This window comes from Dendrobates tinctorius, unplaced genomic scaffold (genome assembly GCF_039654945.1).
Source record: "Dendrobates tinctorius isolate UK_male_01 unplaced genomic scaffold, ASM3965494v1 ptg000070l, whole genome shotgun sequence".
Taxonomy (NCBI): domain Eukaryota; kingdom Metazoa; phylum Chordata; class Amphibia; order Anura; family Dendrobatidae; genus Dendrobates; species Dendrobates tinctorius.
The window spans coordinates 46,377,832-46,397,249 of NW_027361738.1; the positions used below are offsets into that span (position 1 = coordinate 46,377,832).

At 41.2% G+C, this 19,418-nt stretch overlaps 1 protein-coding gene across 8 annotated transcripts in view; it reads right to left on the reverse strand.

Annotated features, from left to right (window-relative positions):
* The window catches only part of DIP2C (disco interacting protein 2 homolog C), a 535,770-nt gene that overhangs the window by 241,194 nt on the left and 275,158 nt on the right, over positions 1–19,418 (reverse strand). For 5 of the 8 annotated variants that reach the window (XM_073581626.1, XM_073581624.1, XM_073581625.1 and 2 more), the window contains 5 exons: positions 12,681–12,791; positions 11,456–11,581; positions 9,317–9,526; positions 6,038–6,067; positions 4,942–5,079 (listed from right to left, as the gene is read on the reverse strand). In XM_073581626.1, coding sequence (XP_073437727.1) covers positions 4,942–5,079; positions 6,038–6,067; positions 9,317–9,526; positions 11,456–11,581; positions 12,681–12,791 — 615 coding nt within the window. The remainder of the gene's footprint in view (positions 1–4,941; positions 5,080–6,037; positions 6,068–9,316; positions 9,527–11,455; positions 11,582–12,680; positions 12,792–19,418) is intronic. The other 3 variants (XM_073581628.1, XM_073581627.1, XM_073581629.1) reach the window with 1 other exon arrangement.

Sequence of the window (19,418 nt, forward strand, 5' to 3'; positions counted from 1 at the left end):
CAACGACAAGAAACACTGCAAGCCCATGCTGGGGTTTTGTCTTATTGCTTAACGAACGCCACGAGAAAAACAAGAAACGGAACAGGGAATAGATCCGAACAATGACACAACTGCTTATATGGTTACATTTTTCTCTGGGGCAACGAGGGTAGTGGGAGAGTGACCACAAACACCACAAAGGGGAAACCAAGAACGGAGACAAACATAACCCAATGCAGTAAGTAAAAGACATTTCTGATCAATTCGGAATACTGGTGATTCTTTTGTTAGGCCGCGTTCACATGTCATGCTTGTTCCAGCTTTTCCTACCATTTACAAAAAAAAAATCCATTGCCAACCATAAAAAGGAAAAGGCCGCTCACCAGTCCAGCTCTTCCACCACCACCACCACCACATTTTCCACTGGATTTCCAGATAGCCCATTGGATTACCCAGGCAAACCATATCAATACGAAGAAATGCGGGAACTTCCAACTAAAATATAATTTCCTTTCATTTTAAGACACCAACACATTTCCTTAACACGTTTTGACCGTTTGGTCTTAGTTGTAACATGACGTAATTATGACCAAGACCATAAGGTCGAAACGCGTCAGGAAAATGTTACTATCCTGCTATGATGATGATTTAATGGATTTTTTAATAAAGGAAATTTTGTTTTCGATCGGTAGTTCCAGGCTTTCTTCTTATGGATGTAGTACCAAACACAGCTGACCACAGCGTAAAGTTCTTGAGAGATGGAGGAGGCATCTGCATCCATTTAGTGGTCACTTACTCAACTTATTGGGATCTGTGCACTTACCAGAAGACGGTATACATTGATAAGATGTGCTGTTGCAGATCACTAACGAAAAGACTCAAACATTTGCCACTGGACAGGGTCCAATGTAGGTTACAATGGATCCCGAGAACGAAGCCTAGGGCTCCAAACCAGTGTGCATGACCTTTTCTGGTCTCAATGGCTCCTGTTGTGAGTTTATTCTCTGGTTCACCAGTTGTGAGTTCTCCTTCCAGACTCCCTCTGGTGGTAACAGGAGGTAGTGAGGCTGATTTGATCGGTGGAGATCTGCCACCTGAGAATGAGGATGACGATTGGACCTCAGGAGTCTCAGATTGGATTTAAGACAGCCGACGCCCTATTCAGTTGCTGGTGATTCCTTCTGGCTTGTCAGCTCTTGGTTTTCAGCTCTGTTCCAGTCATCTAAAGCTAAGTTTCTTTTCTGTTATGAATGGGTCACCAAGGAGAAAAAAGCAAAACAAGCTAAGTCACAGAAAACCAGAGAGGTTGGTAACTATGCAGATTGCAGATCCCTGATCCTACCACACAACTAGCAGCAGCCGTGGAGCGTACCTACGATGTTCCTAGACGGTTCGTCACAGCCAGAGGACTAAATAAGCCTTAAGCATGAAAAGGGGAAAACTAACTGCCCCAGAGCAGACCCAAAAGGAATAGATAGCCCCCACACATGTATTGACAGTGAAACAAGATGAAGGCACAAACACAGGCAGGAAAATAGGCTGAGCAAACGATGGGGCCCGAACTAACTAGAAAGGAAAGGAAAGACACTGTCTGCAACCTGCAAAAAACCCTACAAAAATAATGTCCAACACTTCTGATAGCAAAATTAACCCTGAAGTCACTAGACTTCTCCCACTATATCAGCACTCTGAAATATTCTGAGACAGAGCAAAAAGAGACCAAACTAGTAAGGGACAAAAAGCAAATTGGCAAAATACTGATAAATAAGAGTGGAAATTCAGCACAGCCCCCCAGCCGGGGCTGACTGACCACACAAAAAAACTGAATAGACCAACAAAATCAAGTGTGAACATTAGCAGAAAAACTTAGCTTTAGATGACTGGAACAGAGCTGAAAACCAAGAGCTGACAAGCCAGAAGGAATCACCAGCAACTGAATAGGGCGTCGGCTGTCTTAAATCCAATCTGAGACACCTGAGGTCCAATCGTCATCCTCATTCTCAGGTGGCAGATCTCCACCGATCAAATCAGCCTCACTACCTCCTGTTACCACCAGAGGGAGTCTGGAAGGAGAACTCACAACTGGTGAACCAGAGAATGAACTCACAACAGGCTCAACTTGCTACTTATGCCGGACATTTTAGAAAATAAGTGAATCAGAATGGGGACATCTAGGACTCATGTGAGCCAACTGGGTAAGTAAGGAGAGCAGAGACGGGCTCATGCGCCCTCTTTTATTTGAACACTTTAGCAGACCACCTGGAGGATCGGGAGGCTGTGGGGGCAGATGCATCACCCATCTCCACTCCACTAGAGCTACTTAGTAATGTGCTGAAATAAGGAGTCCTGCCAGGTAACGGATGTGGCATATACACACGATTAACTCTAAAGGTATGTCTTACACATGAGTCTTGATGAGCGTACAGCCTAATGCTATTTAAAGGAAATCTGTCAGCAGGTTTTAACTCTGGAATCTCAGAGCACCATGATGTAGGGGCAGAGAGCATGATTCCAGTTATGTGTCACTTACTGGATTGTGCTTTGTTGCTTCAATAAAATCAGCAGGAGATTATCACTAAAGAACTAGGTGTCTCTCAAATCCCTTCCGAGTCTAACCACACCGCTCTTTGTCACCATACAATATACACAGAAAGCTGCCAATCACTGATTTGGGAGGGGTTATTTGCAGCTGAGCATTTGAGCTCTGCTGAGAGAGAATTGACTGTATGACAACTGCTCTCAATAAACTAAGTGACACATCACTGGAATCAGGGTCTCTTTCCCTACATCATGCTGCTTTCAGATTAAAATCCTGCCTTCAGATTCCCTTTAATCTCAGGGAAAAGAGGAGGAGGAGTAACAATATTGTCCATGAAACACAAACTACTTCTACATTCAAAATTGTTCAAACTTTTGGATTTCCTCCTTCCATTTGCCAACTGATATCAGAATACTTACTATATCCTAAGTAGTCCAGGCCCCATGTAATTTATCAAGAAACCACCGATCTCTCACTGACTACTAAATATTCTACTGATCACACTGCCTACAGGTAATTCCTTAATCTGCAAGGTGCAAATTCTCAAGACAAAACAACATAATACAGGTGATATAGAACATCGTTTTACATTCCTGAATTACAGCCTGTATGCTACTTCAGAGCTGAAATAACTATTCTGCAAGATTGAGAGCTGGAATCACCCATCAACCTTGTCTAGTCCAACAGTTTATTTTATGCATTTTCTGGCCCAGTTCTGTTTTTATAATATCCACTAACCTGCAAAAACTAATTGCCCCCTCCTCCTGCACTTTAGGGGGTTAACTAAAATACTTGTGAATTGTTTCTAATGAAATCCAGCATTTAGAATGAAGCTCTGGATTATAATACAGGCTATAATTTACTATAGGTGCACGATAAGGAGCGTCATGTTATTTACAAATTGACTTCAAGGGAACCTGTCAGTAGGTTATTATCACTACACCGCCATCAGCAGCTGTCACAATAGCTCATTTGCTTTCTGAAGATGCGATGGTGTGTAATATTAGCAGCAGGATTTCGTGTAAAGTAAGCGGTTTAGTCGCTTCGTGCACTGTATGCAAATTACAAGTCAAAGAGAAAAAGTCACTTGGCAAAAGAGTTAAAAGGTGCCGAGCCCTAAACCTACAAAAGGACGGCGTACAAGTCAAAAGGATGCCGCGTGTCATCTCTAGCCCATCCAAAAGCTTCATCTAAAAGGCTGGCAGCTTCAAAGGCATATGAAGAGCACTGGTGAACCTGGAGAAAGTATACCAAGAGCACCGCCATGTGCTGGAACCAAAAAACAAACAAGGGCCTCGGAGACATAAATAAAGTCATACCAGTCGGGTTTGGGGCATGGCCATCTTGACTCCTTTACCACATAGCTCTACCTGCCTACCTATCAAAGTCATACTGGGTGGGTTAAGGGCATAGAAAGCTTGACTCCTTTACCATGTGACTCTGCTTGCTTACCCATCAATAAAGTCATACTGGGTGGGTTTTGGGTTTGGCCAGCTTGACTCCTTTGCCATATAGCTCCACTTGCTTACCTATCAATAAAGTCATACTGGGCAGGTTTGGGTCATGACCGGTGTGCCTCCTTTGCCATATAGCTCCATCTGCTTGCCCATCAATAACCTCATACTGGGTGGGTTTGAGGCATGGCCAGCTTGACTCCTTTGCCATGTAGTTCTAATTGCTTGCCTATCAATAAAGTCGTAATGGGTGGAATTTGGGCATGGCCAGTTAGACTCCTTTCCCTTATGGCTCCACCTGCTTGACTCTAAGAAGATATTTTAGACACAACACGTTCAGCTCATTTTACAAAATCTTGCCCCCAATATTACATTGAAGGTCACGTTTAGAAAGCAAAAAAGTTACTGATGGCAGTTCAGTGGTAACACATCTACTGACAGACTCCCTTTAATTTTGTATACAGATTATAATCAGTAATATAAAAGGTGGGTTATAGCAGTAGGGGCAAACTTCCTGTGGGTATATTTTTGTCTTTATGCGGTGTCCTTTTCATGGTTATTAAAGACATAATTACTGTGGTATACTCATCTCAGACACTTCCGGCATGTCCACAAAATGCAAGTTCGGCAATTTACTGAACTTCCATATAAGAGAAAGAAGAAAACCGCAGTCACCTTGCCATTCCCAAAGGTACAAGATTGGGACTTTTTCTTGAGATAGGACCTACATCTATCAGACATTTTTAGCATATCTTGTGGATGTCATAAATGTCCAAGAAGTGATGACTCCTAAATTCGCTATAACAAGTTCCTCGAAAATAGGTCTAACAGAGTAGCACAATCTTTCTGGTTTCTGACCAGCTCTGGGTTATCCATTCCAAGGGGTACAACATTACACCAAAGACATGGCTACAAAACGGGATAAAGTGATGTGAGGGAGGAGCAAGGAGTTTGTGAAACTGTACTCACCATTTTTTGGTGTGCTTTGCCAATGGCAAGAAGCACCTTTAGCGCTCGCCTGATTCTGTCCGTTTGACGTTAAGAAAAAGCCGCGACCGCTTGTGTCACATGACTCATTTTGAAAGTGTTCCTTGATGGAATGCACAACTGTCAGTGAAGGTAAAACACACCAAGACGTGAGGATCGCCTTTCAGCGCAGCAGTGAAGGAGTTAATGTGCAACAAACGTTCATAATCAAAGAGGTCTTATAACAGAACTCACAGATTACAAACAGATGTGAAAAAAATAAAATAAATCAATCTACACATGTCTACCCATTCTCTCTATGAATCCATCTGACACACTGAAAGTACCTACCACCTTGAAAATGCTATTTACGAGTAGATATAGAGTTAATCTGTACGTCAATAGACTTACAATGCTGCCTGGCTGACTTACTGAAAGGAGAAAATTAACTTATTTCCTGCCGGTAGCCGCCGGCTTTCAGTCATGGGGGCGGTGCATGCAGCAATTACAGTTACTGCTCACTGTACTGGGAGCCGAAGCGGTAAGCAAACCCTGGCACTTTGAATGATAGCTAGCCTCGCAGTGCCACTGTGCAGAACGAGCTGTAAATCAATCTGTCAGGGTGTGATTGCAGCAGCCGCTCCCAGTTTAGTGAACGGTGACTGTAATCACTCTATGCACCGCCCCATGACTGAAAGCCGAAGTCTCCAGAGTTTAAACAAGTTCATTTTCTCCTGACAGCTGAACTTTCATTATGGCGGTCCGGCCGCATTGGAACTCTATTCTCCTGCAGGTAACTAGCATCTTCCAAGGTAACAGGTTCTCTTTAACATCATGGAAGGAAGTTCTAGTTTCCAACTTGGCAGCATTATTGCCCAATACCACCCACTAGTTAAAAGTATGAACCCATCTGTAAAGCACCCCAAAAATAAACCCTTTTATTAATGACATTCAATGCTTGTGGATTTTATGTAACATGAACGGGGAAATAAGCAAATTGCCAAACTAGGGAAAGGGACAAGTCAACATAACAAGGAAGAAGCTTGGGCAGCTAGCACTGGAGAGCAAAATCAAGGTGTAAAAAGTCAGCTATACATACTGTGATACTGTCCATCTGTCCTCCTATTCCCTTCAGGAAAGAAAAGCAATTGTAAGCCAAGATAGCAAAGGCTCAATGAACTTTCTTGTAAGATAAAATACATAAGATGCCGTAGATGTAGAGTAGCCTTAGCCACACACATCACAGGGGACATAGCATAGACTGAACAGTCATGAGAGCGTGGACCATCAACTCACTAAATACAGATTTTTACATTTTATCAGTCTCCAACTCCTTGCTATGTAATTCTCAGAAATATTGTTTCGGCCCGTAAAATGGTGATTATTGCTGGTCGTTCTTTATTAATGACTTATCAGAACTTGTTGAAGTCATAAAGCCATTTTAAAGAAGTGTTTTCGTCATTGTTTGTTTCATGCTCAACAAGTTGAGGTGGAAATCTGTTAATTGACACTGATCCATGTAGGGTAAGCTGGGTGCGAATACCCTTTAAAGTCCGGAGTGCTCACTATTTCGTCATAAAATTATTTTAACAGTTTAAATATTAAAATGTAGTATACTTAATAAAAACAGTATATACTGAATCTAAAAAAAATGGTTAAAAATTAAAAGAACCAGGTTTCTACTCTAAAAGATTGTAGGAGAACTTTCTCCTATTATTCAGAATTGAAGGGGTTTTGGGGAAAAAAAATAATGGCCGATACTGTCCACAGGAAGACAAAGGAGCCGTGATGTCCTAGTAGAGGGGTCATATGTATTGGGTAGAGTGTCCGTACCAAGCATGGATTTATGTATGGACAAGCCACAAGGTATGGTTAAAAATTAAGAGTTCATACATCCAACAATAACACAGTGATAGCCTATCCTAGGGTTAAGTAATCAACAAATATTAAGAGCAGTGAGACTATGGAACTCTCTGCCATAGGATGTTGTAATGAGTGATTCCCTAATAAAATTTAAGAAGGGACTGGATGCCAAGTATAATATTACAGGGTATATACACTAGTTTCCTTAATATTGCGTTGATCCAGGGAGCTAGTCTGATTGCCGTATGTGGAGTCGGGAAGGAATTTTTTTCCCCAATGTGAAGCTTCCTCTGGATCAACATGTTAGGGCAAGTTAGGATAGGATATGGGTTGAACTAGATGGACTTAAAGTCTTCCTTCAACCTTAATAACTATGTTACTATGTATTGCCAGAAAACCCCCTTAAGGTGTCCATTTGTGCTTGTTTTGCTCTTTCAGATAATACAGAATATACAACTAGGAAATCATAAGAATGTAGATTAGTTCTTTATCAAACATTTCCATTGCTCTTAGCAAAGTACAACCATTATGTGACACATTGTCTTTAAAAGGAGTAGGAGGCAAAGTTTCTTCTTCAGGAGTTGGCCAGACTGGCATAGAGGATCTTATAGGCCAAGCATTGCTCCATGGAAAGAGGTATGTCAACAGCCTCCTCAACGAGGAAGAGAACATGATCTCTAGTGCCATCTATTAGAAGTAGCAATCCTAGAAGTCGATATTGATATTTTAAAGAGCTTTGCCACAAGATTTAGAATGAAAAGACAAACTAAAATGTTCTCCAAAAGGAAAATGAACTCCATTTGAAGTCAGCTGTTTTGGATGACACTTAAGACCATGTTCTCTTCCTCTTTGAAGAGGCTATTTGCATACATTTTTCCCAAGGAGCACTGCCTGGCCTTACAAGTCTCCATATGTCAGGTTGGTGGTCAACTCAAGAAAAACTTCACCACCTAGACCACTATCAAGAACAACCCCCCAAATAATTGTCTACAAATGGCGTTATGGCGTTCTTTTCCCTCTTGGTCTTTTGGTTAAGATCAAGTGCAGCATCTTTTGAGTCAGTGACTAGGCTGAGCCGCTGGTATAGACTGATAAACTAATGCCCACTAGGTGTAACTTTCGGGGTATAAGCCAACTGGCTCATAAAGCGATCTAATTAGGGGACCTCAAACCCCAGGATGGAAGCCATGACGTTGAGTTGAGCTTGAAAGCCCAAGGTGGACCCTCAACTGTTTATGGCATATTTGCAAAGTACTTCTTTTTCTCACTTTTTAAGTAAAACCCTTATTCTGGGTCTTTTGGCTAGGAGAAAGACTTTATACATTTCTAGGTGGAACGTCCATACAGTATTTGCACTGTAAACGGAATCAATATTTAAAGGCAATCTGTCACCCCTTTTTTGAGATATCATATAATGATATCATTCAATTGTGTGTCACATAAGGATTCTATTAGTACTTTTGCTTCCCCCTGACCCCGCACCTTTCTTACATAAATACCTTGTTTATATCGGTTCAGATGTATGTAAACTGCCACGGTCCCGTCCGCTGGGAGCGGCTAATTCACCTGCTCCCCCTCCCTGTCTTACTCTACACAAGAAGAAATGCATAGAGCAAGACAGGGAGGGGGGGAGCAGTTGAATAAGCCCCGCCCATCGGACCGGACCGTGGCAGTTTACATACATCTGAACCGATATAAAAAAGGTATTTATGTAAGAAAGGTGCGGGGTCAGGGGGAAGCAAAAGTACTAAGAGAATCCTTATGTGACACACAATTGAATGATATCATTATATGATATCTCTAAAAAGGGGTGACAGATTCCCTTTAATTGTTCAATGTGTGCCACTTTTTTCACGTGTCCATCATAAGGACTTCTTCAGGAAGCAATTCCTCTATGGGATCCCTTCCGACCGGTCTAGAGGGAGAGTGTGTGGCTTCTTTAAGCCCCTAGATCTCTTCTAGGAGCTGACCTAGAATTTGCTTCTAGTTTCAGGAACGTGGCAGCCCAGGTGGATGCTTGGAGTGACAACGGCTCTCCCAAAGCTTCAGTGAAGGGAAGTCACTAATGCCTATCCTTTGCTATGGCCTTTTGGTCTGGAGGGATGGGAATCATTTATTGGGGGCCTGCCTGTGATAGACTGCATTCTTGTGCAGTTTTCTTTTATGCGGCACCAGTCACATTTTTTCAGATTACTTGATTGGAGAACATGATCTTGGACTTTCAAAAACTTTTCCTTTTGAAGATATGTCAGATTTGGCTTCCTAACCCAAGTCACGTGAGCAAGGCCCTTTATAGGATCAATACTGACAACTAGAACTGCTAACTCCAATAGGTGTCCTGGAGACCCTGCTCTCTTCCTCTTTGCAGAGATTATTTGCATTGTCTTACCAAAAAGATTATTTGGCAAAAGTGATATTCTTCTGTTTCTGTCAAGAACATTGATAAATACCTATTGACGTGTTCTGACAAGAAAAGAAATTATTGCATAAAGCCAGCAGTTTGGTTATTACCTACCTATGTGCGTCTGGGCCATGACATCTGCTAATCTGTGTGCGGCACTGCTGCCCCCACTCTGTGTTGACGAGGAAGAAGTGGTTGATGTGGTTGATCCATGGATGGCTTGACTAATCCAGTGCTCCATGTTTATACTTCCTTGGCTTGAGGTTGGAGTTCCCTGTGAGTCCCCTTGTACTGAACCTTCATCCTCTGACCCTGAAGAGGTATCTGCCAAAAATACAAACATATGTAATGTACCTAGGCACAAAAAAAGTCTCTTTAAAATCCACCACCAACTAACGGGGTTGGTCAATACCTTTTTTTTCCTTTAGACAGACCATCAATATCTGATCTGTGAGGGTCCGACACCCAGCACCAGTGCCGATCAACTGTTACCGGTGCAGCACGGAAGTTCTTGGATAGTGGCAACAGGAGATTCACGCTCTATTCAAATTAACATGGAGTGGCCGTACAGTGCCCTGCCATGGCCAATATGGTCTCGGAAGAGCTGCTGTGTTCCAGCAGCATCCAGAGGATGTGTTAACGAAACGTGCGTTGGGGCGGCGGGGACAGCTTGTTACTACCACACTGCCATGTCTTTACTAGTAAGTTTATCCTCTTAATCTTGGATTTTGCAAATAGATTCCCCCCTAGTGCTATCCTACTTACAGGTCACATCCATTTCATTGTTGACTAGCGCTCTGCACTTTATGTTTACACTGCTATTGATGCTGCTATATAAGTGGACCTATTCTGCATTGCTTTGCACATATTCATATGCTATGGATATATGAGATGCTTTTATGCATATATATTTATCAAATTTAAACATATGTTATGGAGGTTTGCACATTGCACTTTTTTATGAGGGCTGCCACTTGCAAAAGTTTTTGAGGTTATACTATCAATTTATTCACGCACGGCTTAACTCCAGACTGTGCGGCTGATGTGGTAACACCCTGTCCCTGTATACATGGTGTCCAGTAGTTTTTTCTGATTTGTTGTTATCATATATCTATTTAATAAAGATTTTAAGGATTTTAAGGATTATACTCTTTGGTGGTGGCTCATTCACCTACTCCTGATAGTGTTATACTGAATTTTGAGTTTTTGTCCTCTTTACATGAATTGGAACCTCTGGTGACAATGAAAGATGATACAGTCTTCATTATTAAACGATCGATAATTCTTCAGTGTAAATAGTCATTAAAATTTCCCTGGTGTAGAAAGAGTCCTTTCACTAAGTAAACGTTTAATTTGCCTGCAGCGCCACCACAGGGGAAATGAAGCATTAAGGCCCCGTTACACATAACGATGTCCCAGCGATCCCACCAACGATCCGACATGGATGGGATCGCTGGGACATCGTTAGGCTGATCGCTGGAGAGCTGTCACATAGACAGCCCCTCCAGCGATCAGGACCAGCGAGCAAGCTGGTATCTAAGATAAACAGCGGGTTTCTAAGAGCCGCGCGGCTCTTAGAAACCCGCTGTTTACCTTAGATACCAGGGTGCAAGCTGGTTTCCAGGGTAAACAGCGGGTATCCAAGAGCCGTGCGGCTCTTAGAAACCCGCTGTTTACCTTAGATACCAGTGTGCAGCGTCTCTGATTGTTCGTCTCCCGCTGCCACACGCAGCGATGCGTGCTGGCCAGCGGGAGACCAACGATCAAAAATGGCCCAGGACATTCCTGCACGATCAGCGATACCCGGCGGGGGGTTCGGTCGCTGATGTGTGTCACACACAACGATGTCGCTGACGAGATCGCTGTGACGTCACAAAATCAGTGATCTCGCTAGCGATCTAGCTCTGTGTGACGGGGCCTTTACAGTGTTCATTCAAATTAATGGACAGGACATGACCTCCAGAAGGAGAAGTATTTGTCACTGCTCTCCGTTCCAGCCAAGAGATGGTACAGGTCTGTCAGGGTGTAGGAGTACAGGTTTATCAACTTAAACCGTCTTTAAAAAAAAAAACAACTATTCAATGAGACATAATAATATAAATCTTATTGGGTATTTCAGGTTCTTCAAGGATTCTTGCAATTAGAAACCATGAAAAACATTAGAAAACATAGGTAATGTGAAAAATAAAAAAACTCTTGAATAATTATGTTGTTTTAAATAAAAATTATAAAAGTAATTCTTTACTATATTACCTGGGGGAGTATATGCATCCATTGATGTTTGCACCACAAGGGAGCGTCGTTTCGATGGCATGGGTACAGCCATTTTCCTTTCTTTATGTTTAGCAAGGGCCGCCTGGACTGCTTCTGTATGTACATCTGCAAAACAACAAATCAATAGTTCTCATTGATGTGCTAAAGCGATTTACAAACCTATAGTTTTAAGAGGTCACGGTCGATACAATAAACTCTGCATAAATCAATAGTACAAGCAAATATAGGAAACTTTGTGATATATCTTATCAGATTAATCTGGTTCTTTCTTCACTACTTCTCTTAATCCCCCCCATATCCTCCTGAATTCATCAATTTCTCTGAGAAACAGCTAAAATCCATCTGGCTCAGAGACACAACAGCATGCTAGGTCAAAGATGGATCAGATTAAGCCAACTATTTAAGAGAATGTAGAATAGTGGGAAAAGGAGGCACTGAGAGACGGACGGAGATTGAGCTGCAGCCTTCTAGTAAGTGGACTCACAGCTACACTGCTTAATACTTTTTTTATAATGTTCTACATGCTGTTGTTACTGCTGCTACATAGTGACAGGAGAGGAGAAATCGATTTCGCTCTGTGCGTGTTGTCTGTGGGAGACATCAAAACAGCTAGTTTTCACCCACTAGCTCAGATACAACTAAAATAGTGATAGAGCATGTAGAGGTGAAACTGCGGGAAAAACACTTGTCCATATATATATGTATTTCACATAAAGACAACTTATTCTGAAAAGTTTATTTATTGGACTAACCATAAAATAGGGGAGGAGAGGACTTTTTTTTCATTAAAAGGGACATTTAAAAAAAAAAAAAGTTTTCCTCACTCCACCCCCATTTTATTGTTAGTCCAATGGACAAAGTGAAATAACACAGTGAGATGGAAAAAAATAAAGCATAGCTTACAACCTCTGCATACTAGCTACGTTTACTTATACACGTCAGCCTTTGCACAGATTGTTACTCTGTCTTTCTTCTATACTTTACACTACAGCTTTGCCAATTCATATCAGCCAGCTTGCTCCATAGGCCAAAGTTGCATTCATATTCACCCCAAATTCTGTTGATTGGTCAAGGTCTACCAAACAAAGCTTGTTGCAATAATTTGCATCATGGCCATGTATAATTTTAACACTGTATGTTTTACAGTAATCGGACATTTTCCTACGACTTTTTTTTTTCTTCAAAGATTTTCATCAGATCTTACCAGATCGATAGCGTTCATCTCTTGAGCCTGAGGAGCGCCGGCGATGATATCTAGAGGAGGAGGAAGGGGTGACAGGAGTTCTACGTTCCGGTGGTAGGACTTGATCCACCCCTGCAAATAAGATTTAATTATTTTTTTTTAATTTAATATACATTTAAAGTACCGTACATCATTTAAAAAAAAAAATGTGACCAGTATTACAAAGGAGCAAATAAAAGAAGTAAAGGGGTTTTCTAGAAGTAAAATAGTGAAATCAGCTTTGGAATGTCAGCACGTTACCGATAGCAGCGGGGCACCGGATGTAAGAAAACTAGATGAGTAAGTAATTTAACATTTTCAGCTAATTTTGCCCTTACCCCCACAACCTTACAGGAAAAAATCCTTATCTGATGGTCCAATTCAATTAATTTTTCTAATTAAATATACTACTTGGCATTTAAAAATTGCGAATAAACATATTGAATAAAAAAAACACAAAAACTATTACGGTAAATACCATGTCAGAGTAATAGAAGAGATGGAATTAAAGTCATTTTATAACTTTTCCTGCTTACTTTTTGCAATGAGGATTGAAATGAAGGTAATTAAAAGAAAGGATCACCCTTTGATCAATTGGATGGAGGACGAGGTGTCCCTTTCCACAAAGGATTTATTGATTTTTATGAGGGAAACAAAACAGACGCCACACTCGGAATTCTAATGGAGGTAGTTGGGAAATGTCAAGTCTACGAATTAACTGGGTGAAATCAGTTCTGTGGCCTTAATCCAGGAAGAAAAATAGAAAATACTCCAGTATTGAGAAATAAAGGAATGAAAAATATCTCAGAATACAATTTACAGTGAACCCGAACAGATCTGTGGAGACAAATATACAGTAGATCTTCTACTGAAAAGAATACAACAGAGAATGAGAATATGGAGGAAATTGCCCCTTTCAATGGCAGATTGCTTGGGCCTAGCTGAAATGGGATTAAACATATTACCGCAAGTGTTGAATGTCTTGAATTGTGCTCCTGTATGAATAGGGAAAAGTATATTTAAAAAGATAGCTACAAGCTGCTGTGGAATAGGAAAAGAGCACATCAAGAATTCTTGGAATTCTTTGCCCCAACACGTCCGACTATCAACCACATTTGGATCCTTCAGACGGAACCTGAAAATCCACCTCTTCAAGAAGGCCTACAGCCTGCAATGACCCCGCTACCTCCTTCTCTCTCACCACTACCGGTGATATCACCTCAACCAATACCGGAACTGCTGAAACCCACCAACCTACTGTCTCTCCGTCACCATCCTGTGGCATGTAAGCCCAAAAGGGCAGGGTCCTCTCCCCTCTGTATCAGTCTGTCATTGTTAGTTTGTTTACTGTAAGTGATCTCTGTAATTTGTATGTAACCCCCTCTCAAGTACAGCACCATGGAATCAATGGTGCTATATAAATTAATAATAATAATAATAATAATAATCATCAAGGAACGGGGTGACGAGTCTACTAGAGAAGAGCGTTGCATTTGATGTAAAAAATATACTTGGTCATAGACATAATGCTAAAAGGGATGAAAATCCACAAAGCCGTCTCTTCAGAAGGGACGTATCACCCTCATAATGGGGGCGAAGCATGGCTTAATTATGAATTGACGGAAACAAGAACTTGCACTTTTTTCCATTCCCTATTAAGCTCTGACCTCCTGCTGGGAACAGGTAAGAGGTTTTCTGACGAAGAACAGCCATGAAGTCTGGGCTCAGAGTATACAGGAGGCTGAGAAGTGACAAATCTATCACCTCCTGAGGAGATCACCTTCTCTTCTGATTAGTAGGTCCGGTATGACATCATGGGTGCGTAATCCCACAACAATGATGCTATGCCGGGCCTAAACATCAGGAGGTAGGAGGGTGTTCGCAAGTTCAAAACTAGCAACCACTGAACCAAGTCCCGGCGAATTGATTAGTTTATCTTTAGTTGGAAATAAAAAATACCTTATGCTCCTGGAAACAGGATCAATTAAATTCTTGCCAATGTTTAGAAACAGGTTTCTACTGGATTTTTTTGTCAAAATTCAGAAAACGCTTACTAAAAGAGTATAGGTTTGAGTAAGACAATATATACGGTATATAGAGATTTTAATAAGGGTAACTTAACCGCTTAATGACTAGACCTTAAAGTGGTTTTCTGGTTTAGGAAAGCCTATGCACCCTGGTGCAGCTTGTGTTAAAAAAAAAAACAAGGCTTTTTTTGCTTGGTTTTCAAAGGAATTTTAGCATACATTGTGGAGCCGAATTCCAGTTATGAATATTGTTTTTTTGTGAACGGTATAAATTCTATTTTTTCAGCTTTGAGGCAAACATAACACAGTTATGTTACATCACTGGGCATTAATTAATATCAGAGATATGGGTAACGATATTTATGCCATGTATCCCATCTACAGAAAGCTAAAATCAGGGTAGAAATATGGCATTAATGTCTCCCGCCTGGGACCTACAGGTAGGGAAATTTTCTGAAAATCATGGATCCCATAATTGTTGGGACCTACCTGCATTGACCAGCCCTAATCTGAGGACATCCAATGAAGCTACTGGGATTGACTTTTATCATAAATACAGATTTTGACATATAATCATTATCCACCCAGGAAGACACAGCTCACTGTAGTTCTGTACCAATTTCCTACAATTTCCTAAAAGGAGTGCTTCTCTCCATGAAGATCTGCGCCATTTACGCGATACATGTTTAGTCCTTTTTTTTGCTATTCCTTTTTATGTGAAGTAATTGTATATACTGTATTGCTTTGTCCCCTTTTGTAATATGTTATGAATATTTTTATAAATACTGCCTACATTTAGGATTAAATATAAAAAATCCTAAATGCTCTATGAACTGCACTCCTGAAGCCATACCTTACCTGAAACGGGTGTCCAATTGGCTTGTATAAATGATTGTAGGTGGCAAATAGATTTCTTGGGAAATTGCGGAGATTGGCCGTACCTCAGAACCGTACCTGATGGTCCTGAGGTACAGTCACTACAATCTCCACAATTACCCAAGAAATCTAGCTGCCACCACCAATCATTTATACAAGCCAATAGGACACCCTTTACAGGTAGGGTATGGCTTCAGGGGTGAGGTTCATAGAGCAAGAGGAACTAAACTATTAGTTTGTCATAAACAGCACACACACACACACATTTTATATATATTATATATATATATATATATATACTGTGGTGTAGTTACCACTATGTCAGCTAGGGGGCGCTGTGTGGGTGTCCCAGGACGGGTGTACAGGCACATTCAGTGTGGTAACAGGAGCAGGGTCCTAAATGACCATTATGGGTCTCAAGGTGGGTGGCCTTGGGATGCAGGCTCCAGGGGGCATTGATCAGCAGAGGTACTGCTGATCTTTCTGTTACACTCTGTCAGGGAAGCCTGTGTGTGTCTATACAACCTTTAGTGATGTCATAGCCATGTGATCACCTGTGGGTGTGGTTACAGGGCTATGTAATTGAGGTGTTTGGCACATGTGAGAGAGTGTGAGAGTGAGTCTGAGTGTGGACAGACTTCCATGTGTCCAGGTGGGACACTACAGAGAGTGTATATGGGGAGGACTACAGCTCCCAGCATGTGCTGAGACTCTCAGTCCGAGTCTGAAGCCACGGACATTTCTGTTCCTTTGCCTGAAGTGAAGGTTACATTTCAGTGTTATGCTGTCTATGGTTTATGGAGTAATAAACCTGGTGAAATTTTAAAGGAACGTGCCTCATGTTTGTCTCCCGCTGCACCTAAGCGAGTCGAATCCCTACAATACACACACACACACACACACACACACACACACACACACACACACACACACATATACATATTTTTCATGTGTTGGAATGTGATGCTTATGTACAATGCATTCAATGTGAGTTCCCCAATAACTGGTCTAGTAGCGAAAGCAGCTGTGGTCTTGTCCATCAATCGTCAGTCAATTGTGTAAATGTCCAGACAATTAGAGGCATCGGAGTGCTGTTAATGACAAATTGGTGGCCGTGGTGGGATATCTGCGAGATCTACCAGCTGTTCTCCTGACAAATTTGATTATTTGGCAGAAAAGTAAGCTACTATAATGTAATGAAGTAGACATCACTATCTGATCAATCAGGTGGAGGACGATATGGGGAAGGCTGCACAAGAGTTCAAAGAGTATCCAACAGCATCAGTAGTCTATGGTCGACAGATGGGAGCCTTGGAACCTCCTCTAACCTGCTGGCATTGCCAAACGTCTCTTCTGATTAGTAGGTCCAGCATGACATCATGGGTGCGTAATTCTCTGAGTACTTAAATAGGCCTCAAATGAACTGGGGAAGAGATAGGGTCCAGCTCACTCTATGGTAATTAAAAAAAAAAACTAAGCAATCCTGTAGTAGTAAATTAATGTACAGGTACACATATGGTCAATGTACAGGCATATTAACAAACACTATGTAACAGCAATCTGACACTATAAATATTGTACATGAATTAGGGAATGTAAGAGTAACTGTCGTATTAATCTTTTTTCATAAATCAATTGTACAGTGAAAATAGGATACTTTGTAGTATATGTTATCAGATAGATGTGCTTCTTTCTACTCCATGACTGATTTTTCACCCTGTAAACTCCGTATTCAGTGGTGAATCTGTATTCCAATAACGGAGATCGGAAATGACAGTTGCTGCTTATTAAAGTCTATGGAGATGGAAGGGGGAGGAGTGAGGAGTTGGGGGCAGACACAGACATTCTGCTGCACGTTCTCCTGAACGGACAGTGACACTTTAAACTTTTAGGCTGTGTGCACACGCTACGGATTCTGCTGCGGTTCCGCAGTGGATTTGGCCGCTGCGGTTCTGCAGCAGTTTTTTGCTGCGGTGTACAGTACCATAATATCCTATGGATATTAAAAACCGCAGTGCAGACGGTGTGGATTTTTCCGCGCGGTTTTCCTGCGGTTTCTAAACTGCAGAAAGAATTGACATGTCAATTCTTTCTGCGGATTCCGCTGCGGTTTGCCATCTCCTCCATTGTGGAGATGAAAAACCGCAGGCCAATCCGCAGGTCTTTTGACCTGCAGATTTACCTGCGGATTTTACAAAATCCGCAGAGCAATCCGCAGCGTGTGCACGTACCCTTATAACGCACCACTCTCATCTCCTATGTCACTAATGGGGAAATCTGTCTTCTCTGACTCCAGATTTTATCCCTGACTTGCGAAGAAAAGATCAGTCCAGGAGGAGGAGAAAGAAGAAAATTTCTCTATTAAACTATGATACAAAGTTGCTTATGTTCATGTGTGCTATCGATTTATTATATACAAATTAAATCAACAATTCCTCTTGAAGGAAAAATTTGCAAATTAATTTGCCAGAGGTATTTTTGGAGATCTAAGTAAAATAAAAGGAGAAAGATAAATGAAGGAGGTGCTAATTAAAATGTTAGTCGTAGCCAGACTACTAATAGCAAGGCATTGGGATTCAGTACAAATTCTAACTTTGGAAGAGCGAGTAAATATAATAGGGCACAACATAAATATGTAGAATATAGTTTGGATACAAGCTAGCAATGATCAAAAAGAAGGACATATTGGGAAATGTGAGTTCAACAAAAAAAAAATCACACATGAGTGCAAGGACAATCTGTATGGGTGTTTTTTTTTTTTTTGTTTTTTACATCTCCCCCTTGAGGTCTGGATGATGAGGGACAGGAGGAGGGACACACACACACACACACACACACACACACACACACACACACACACACACACTAATAGTGGAAGTAAAGGTAAGTCATCCCTGGTCAAAATTACTGTTATTGTGAACAGTTAAGCAACTTGAAGATTAAATGATCTCTAAAAGGCCTAAAGTTAAAACATTTCCTTTGCATTTGAGGCAAAACAAAAAAGCATATTTCATCTTTTACATTTCAAATAATTCCTACAAGTAAAATGGGCTTATGCAAAAGTTAGGGCACTCTGCATAGGTAGTACCTAGTAGTACCCACCTTTGCAAGTATCACAGCTTGTAAATGCTTTTTGTAGCCAGCCCAAGAGTCTTTCAAACTCTTGTTTGAGGGATTTTCATCAATTCTTCCTTGGAAAATTATTCCAGTTCTGTTAGATTCCTGGGTCATCTTACATGCACTGCTATTTTGAGGTCTGTCCACAGATTTTCAATGATGTTCAGATCAGAGAACTGTGAGGGCCATTGTAAAACCTTCAGCTTTTGCCACTTGCGGTAGTCTATTGTGGACTTTGATACATTATCCATTTGTAAAAGCCATCCTCTCTTCAACTTCAGCTTTTTTACAGATGGTGTTATGTTTTCATCAAGAATTTGTTGAAATTTCGTTGAATCCATTCTTCCCTCCACCCGTGAAATGTTCCCTGTGTCATTGGCTGCAACAAAACCCCAAAGCATTACTGATCCCCCCATGCTTAATGGTTGGCGAGACGTTCTTTTCCTGAAATTCTGTACCCTTTTTACTCCACACATACCTTTGATCATTGTGGCCAAAGAGTTCTATTTTAACCTCATCGTTCCACAGAACTTGTTTCCAAAATGCATCAGACTTGTTTAGATGTTCTTTTGCATACTTCTAATGCTGAATTTTATGGTGAGGACGCAGGAGAGATTTTCTTCTGATGAGTTTTCCATGATGGTGTGACACTAGTTACTACTTATGACCTAGCAGTGAGGCAGAGTGGTCAATAAATCCA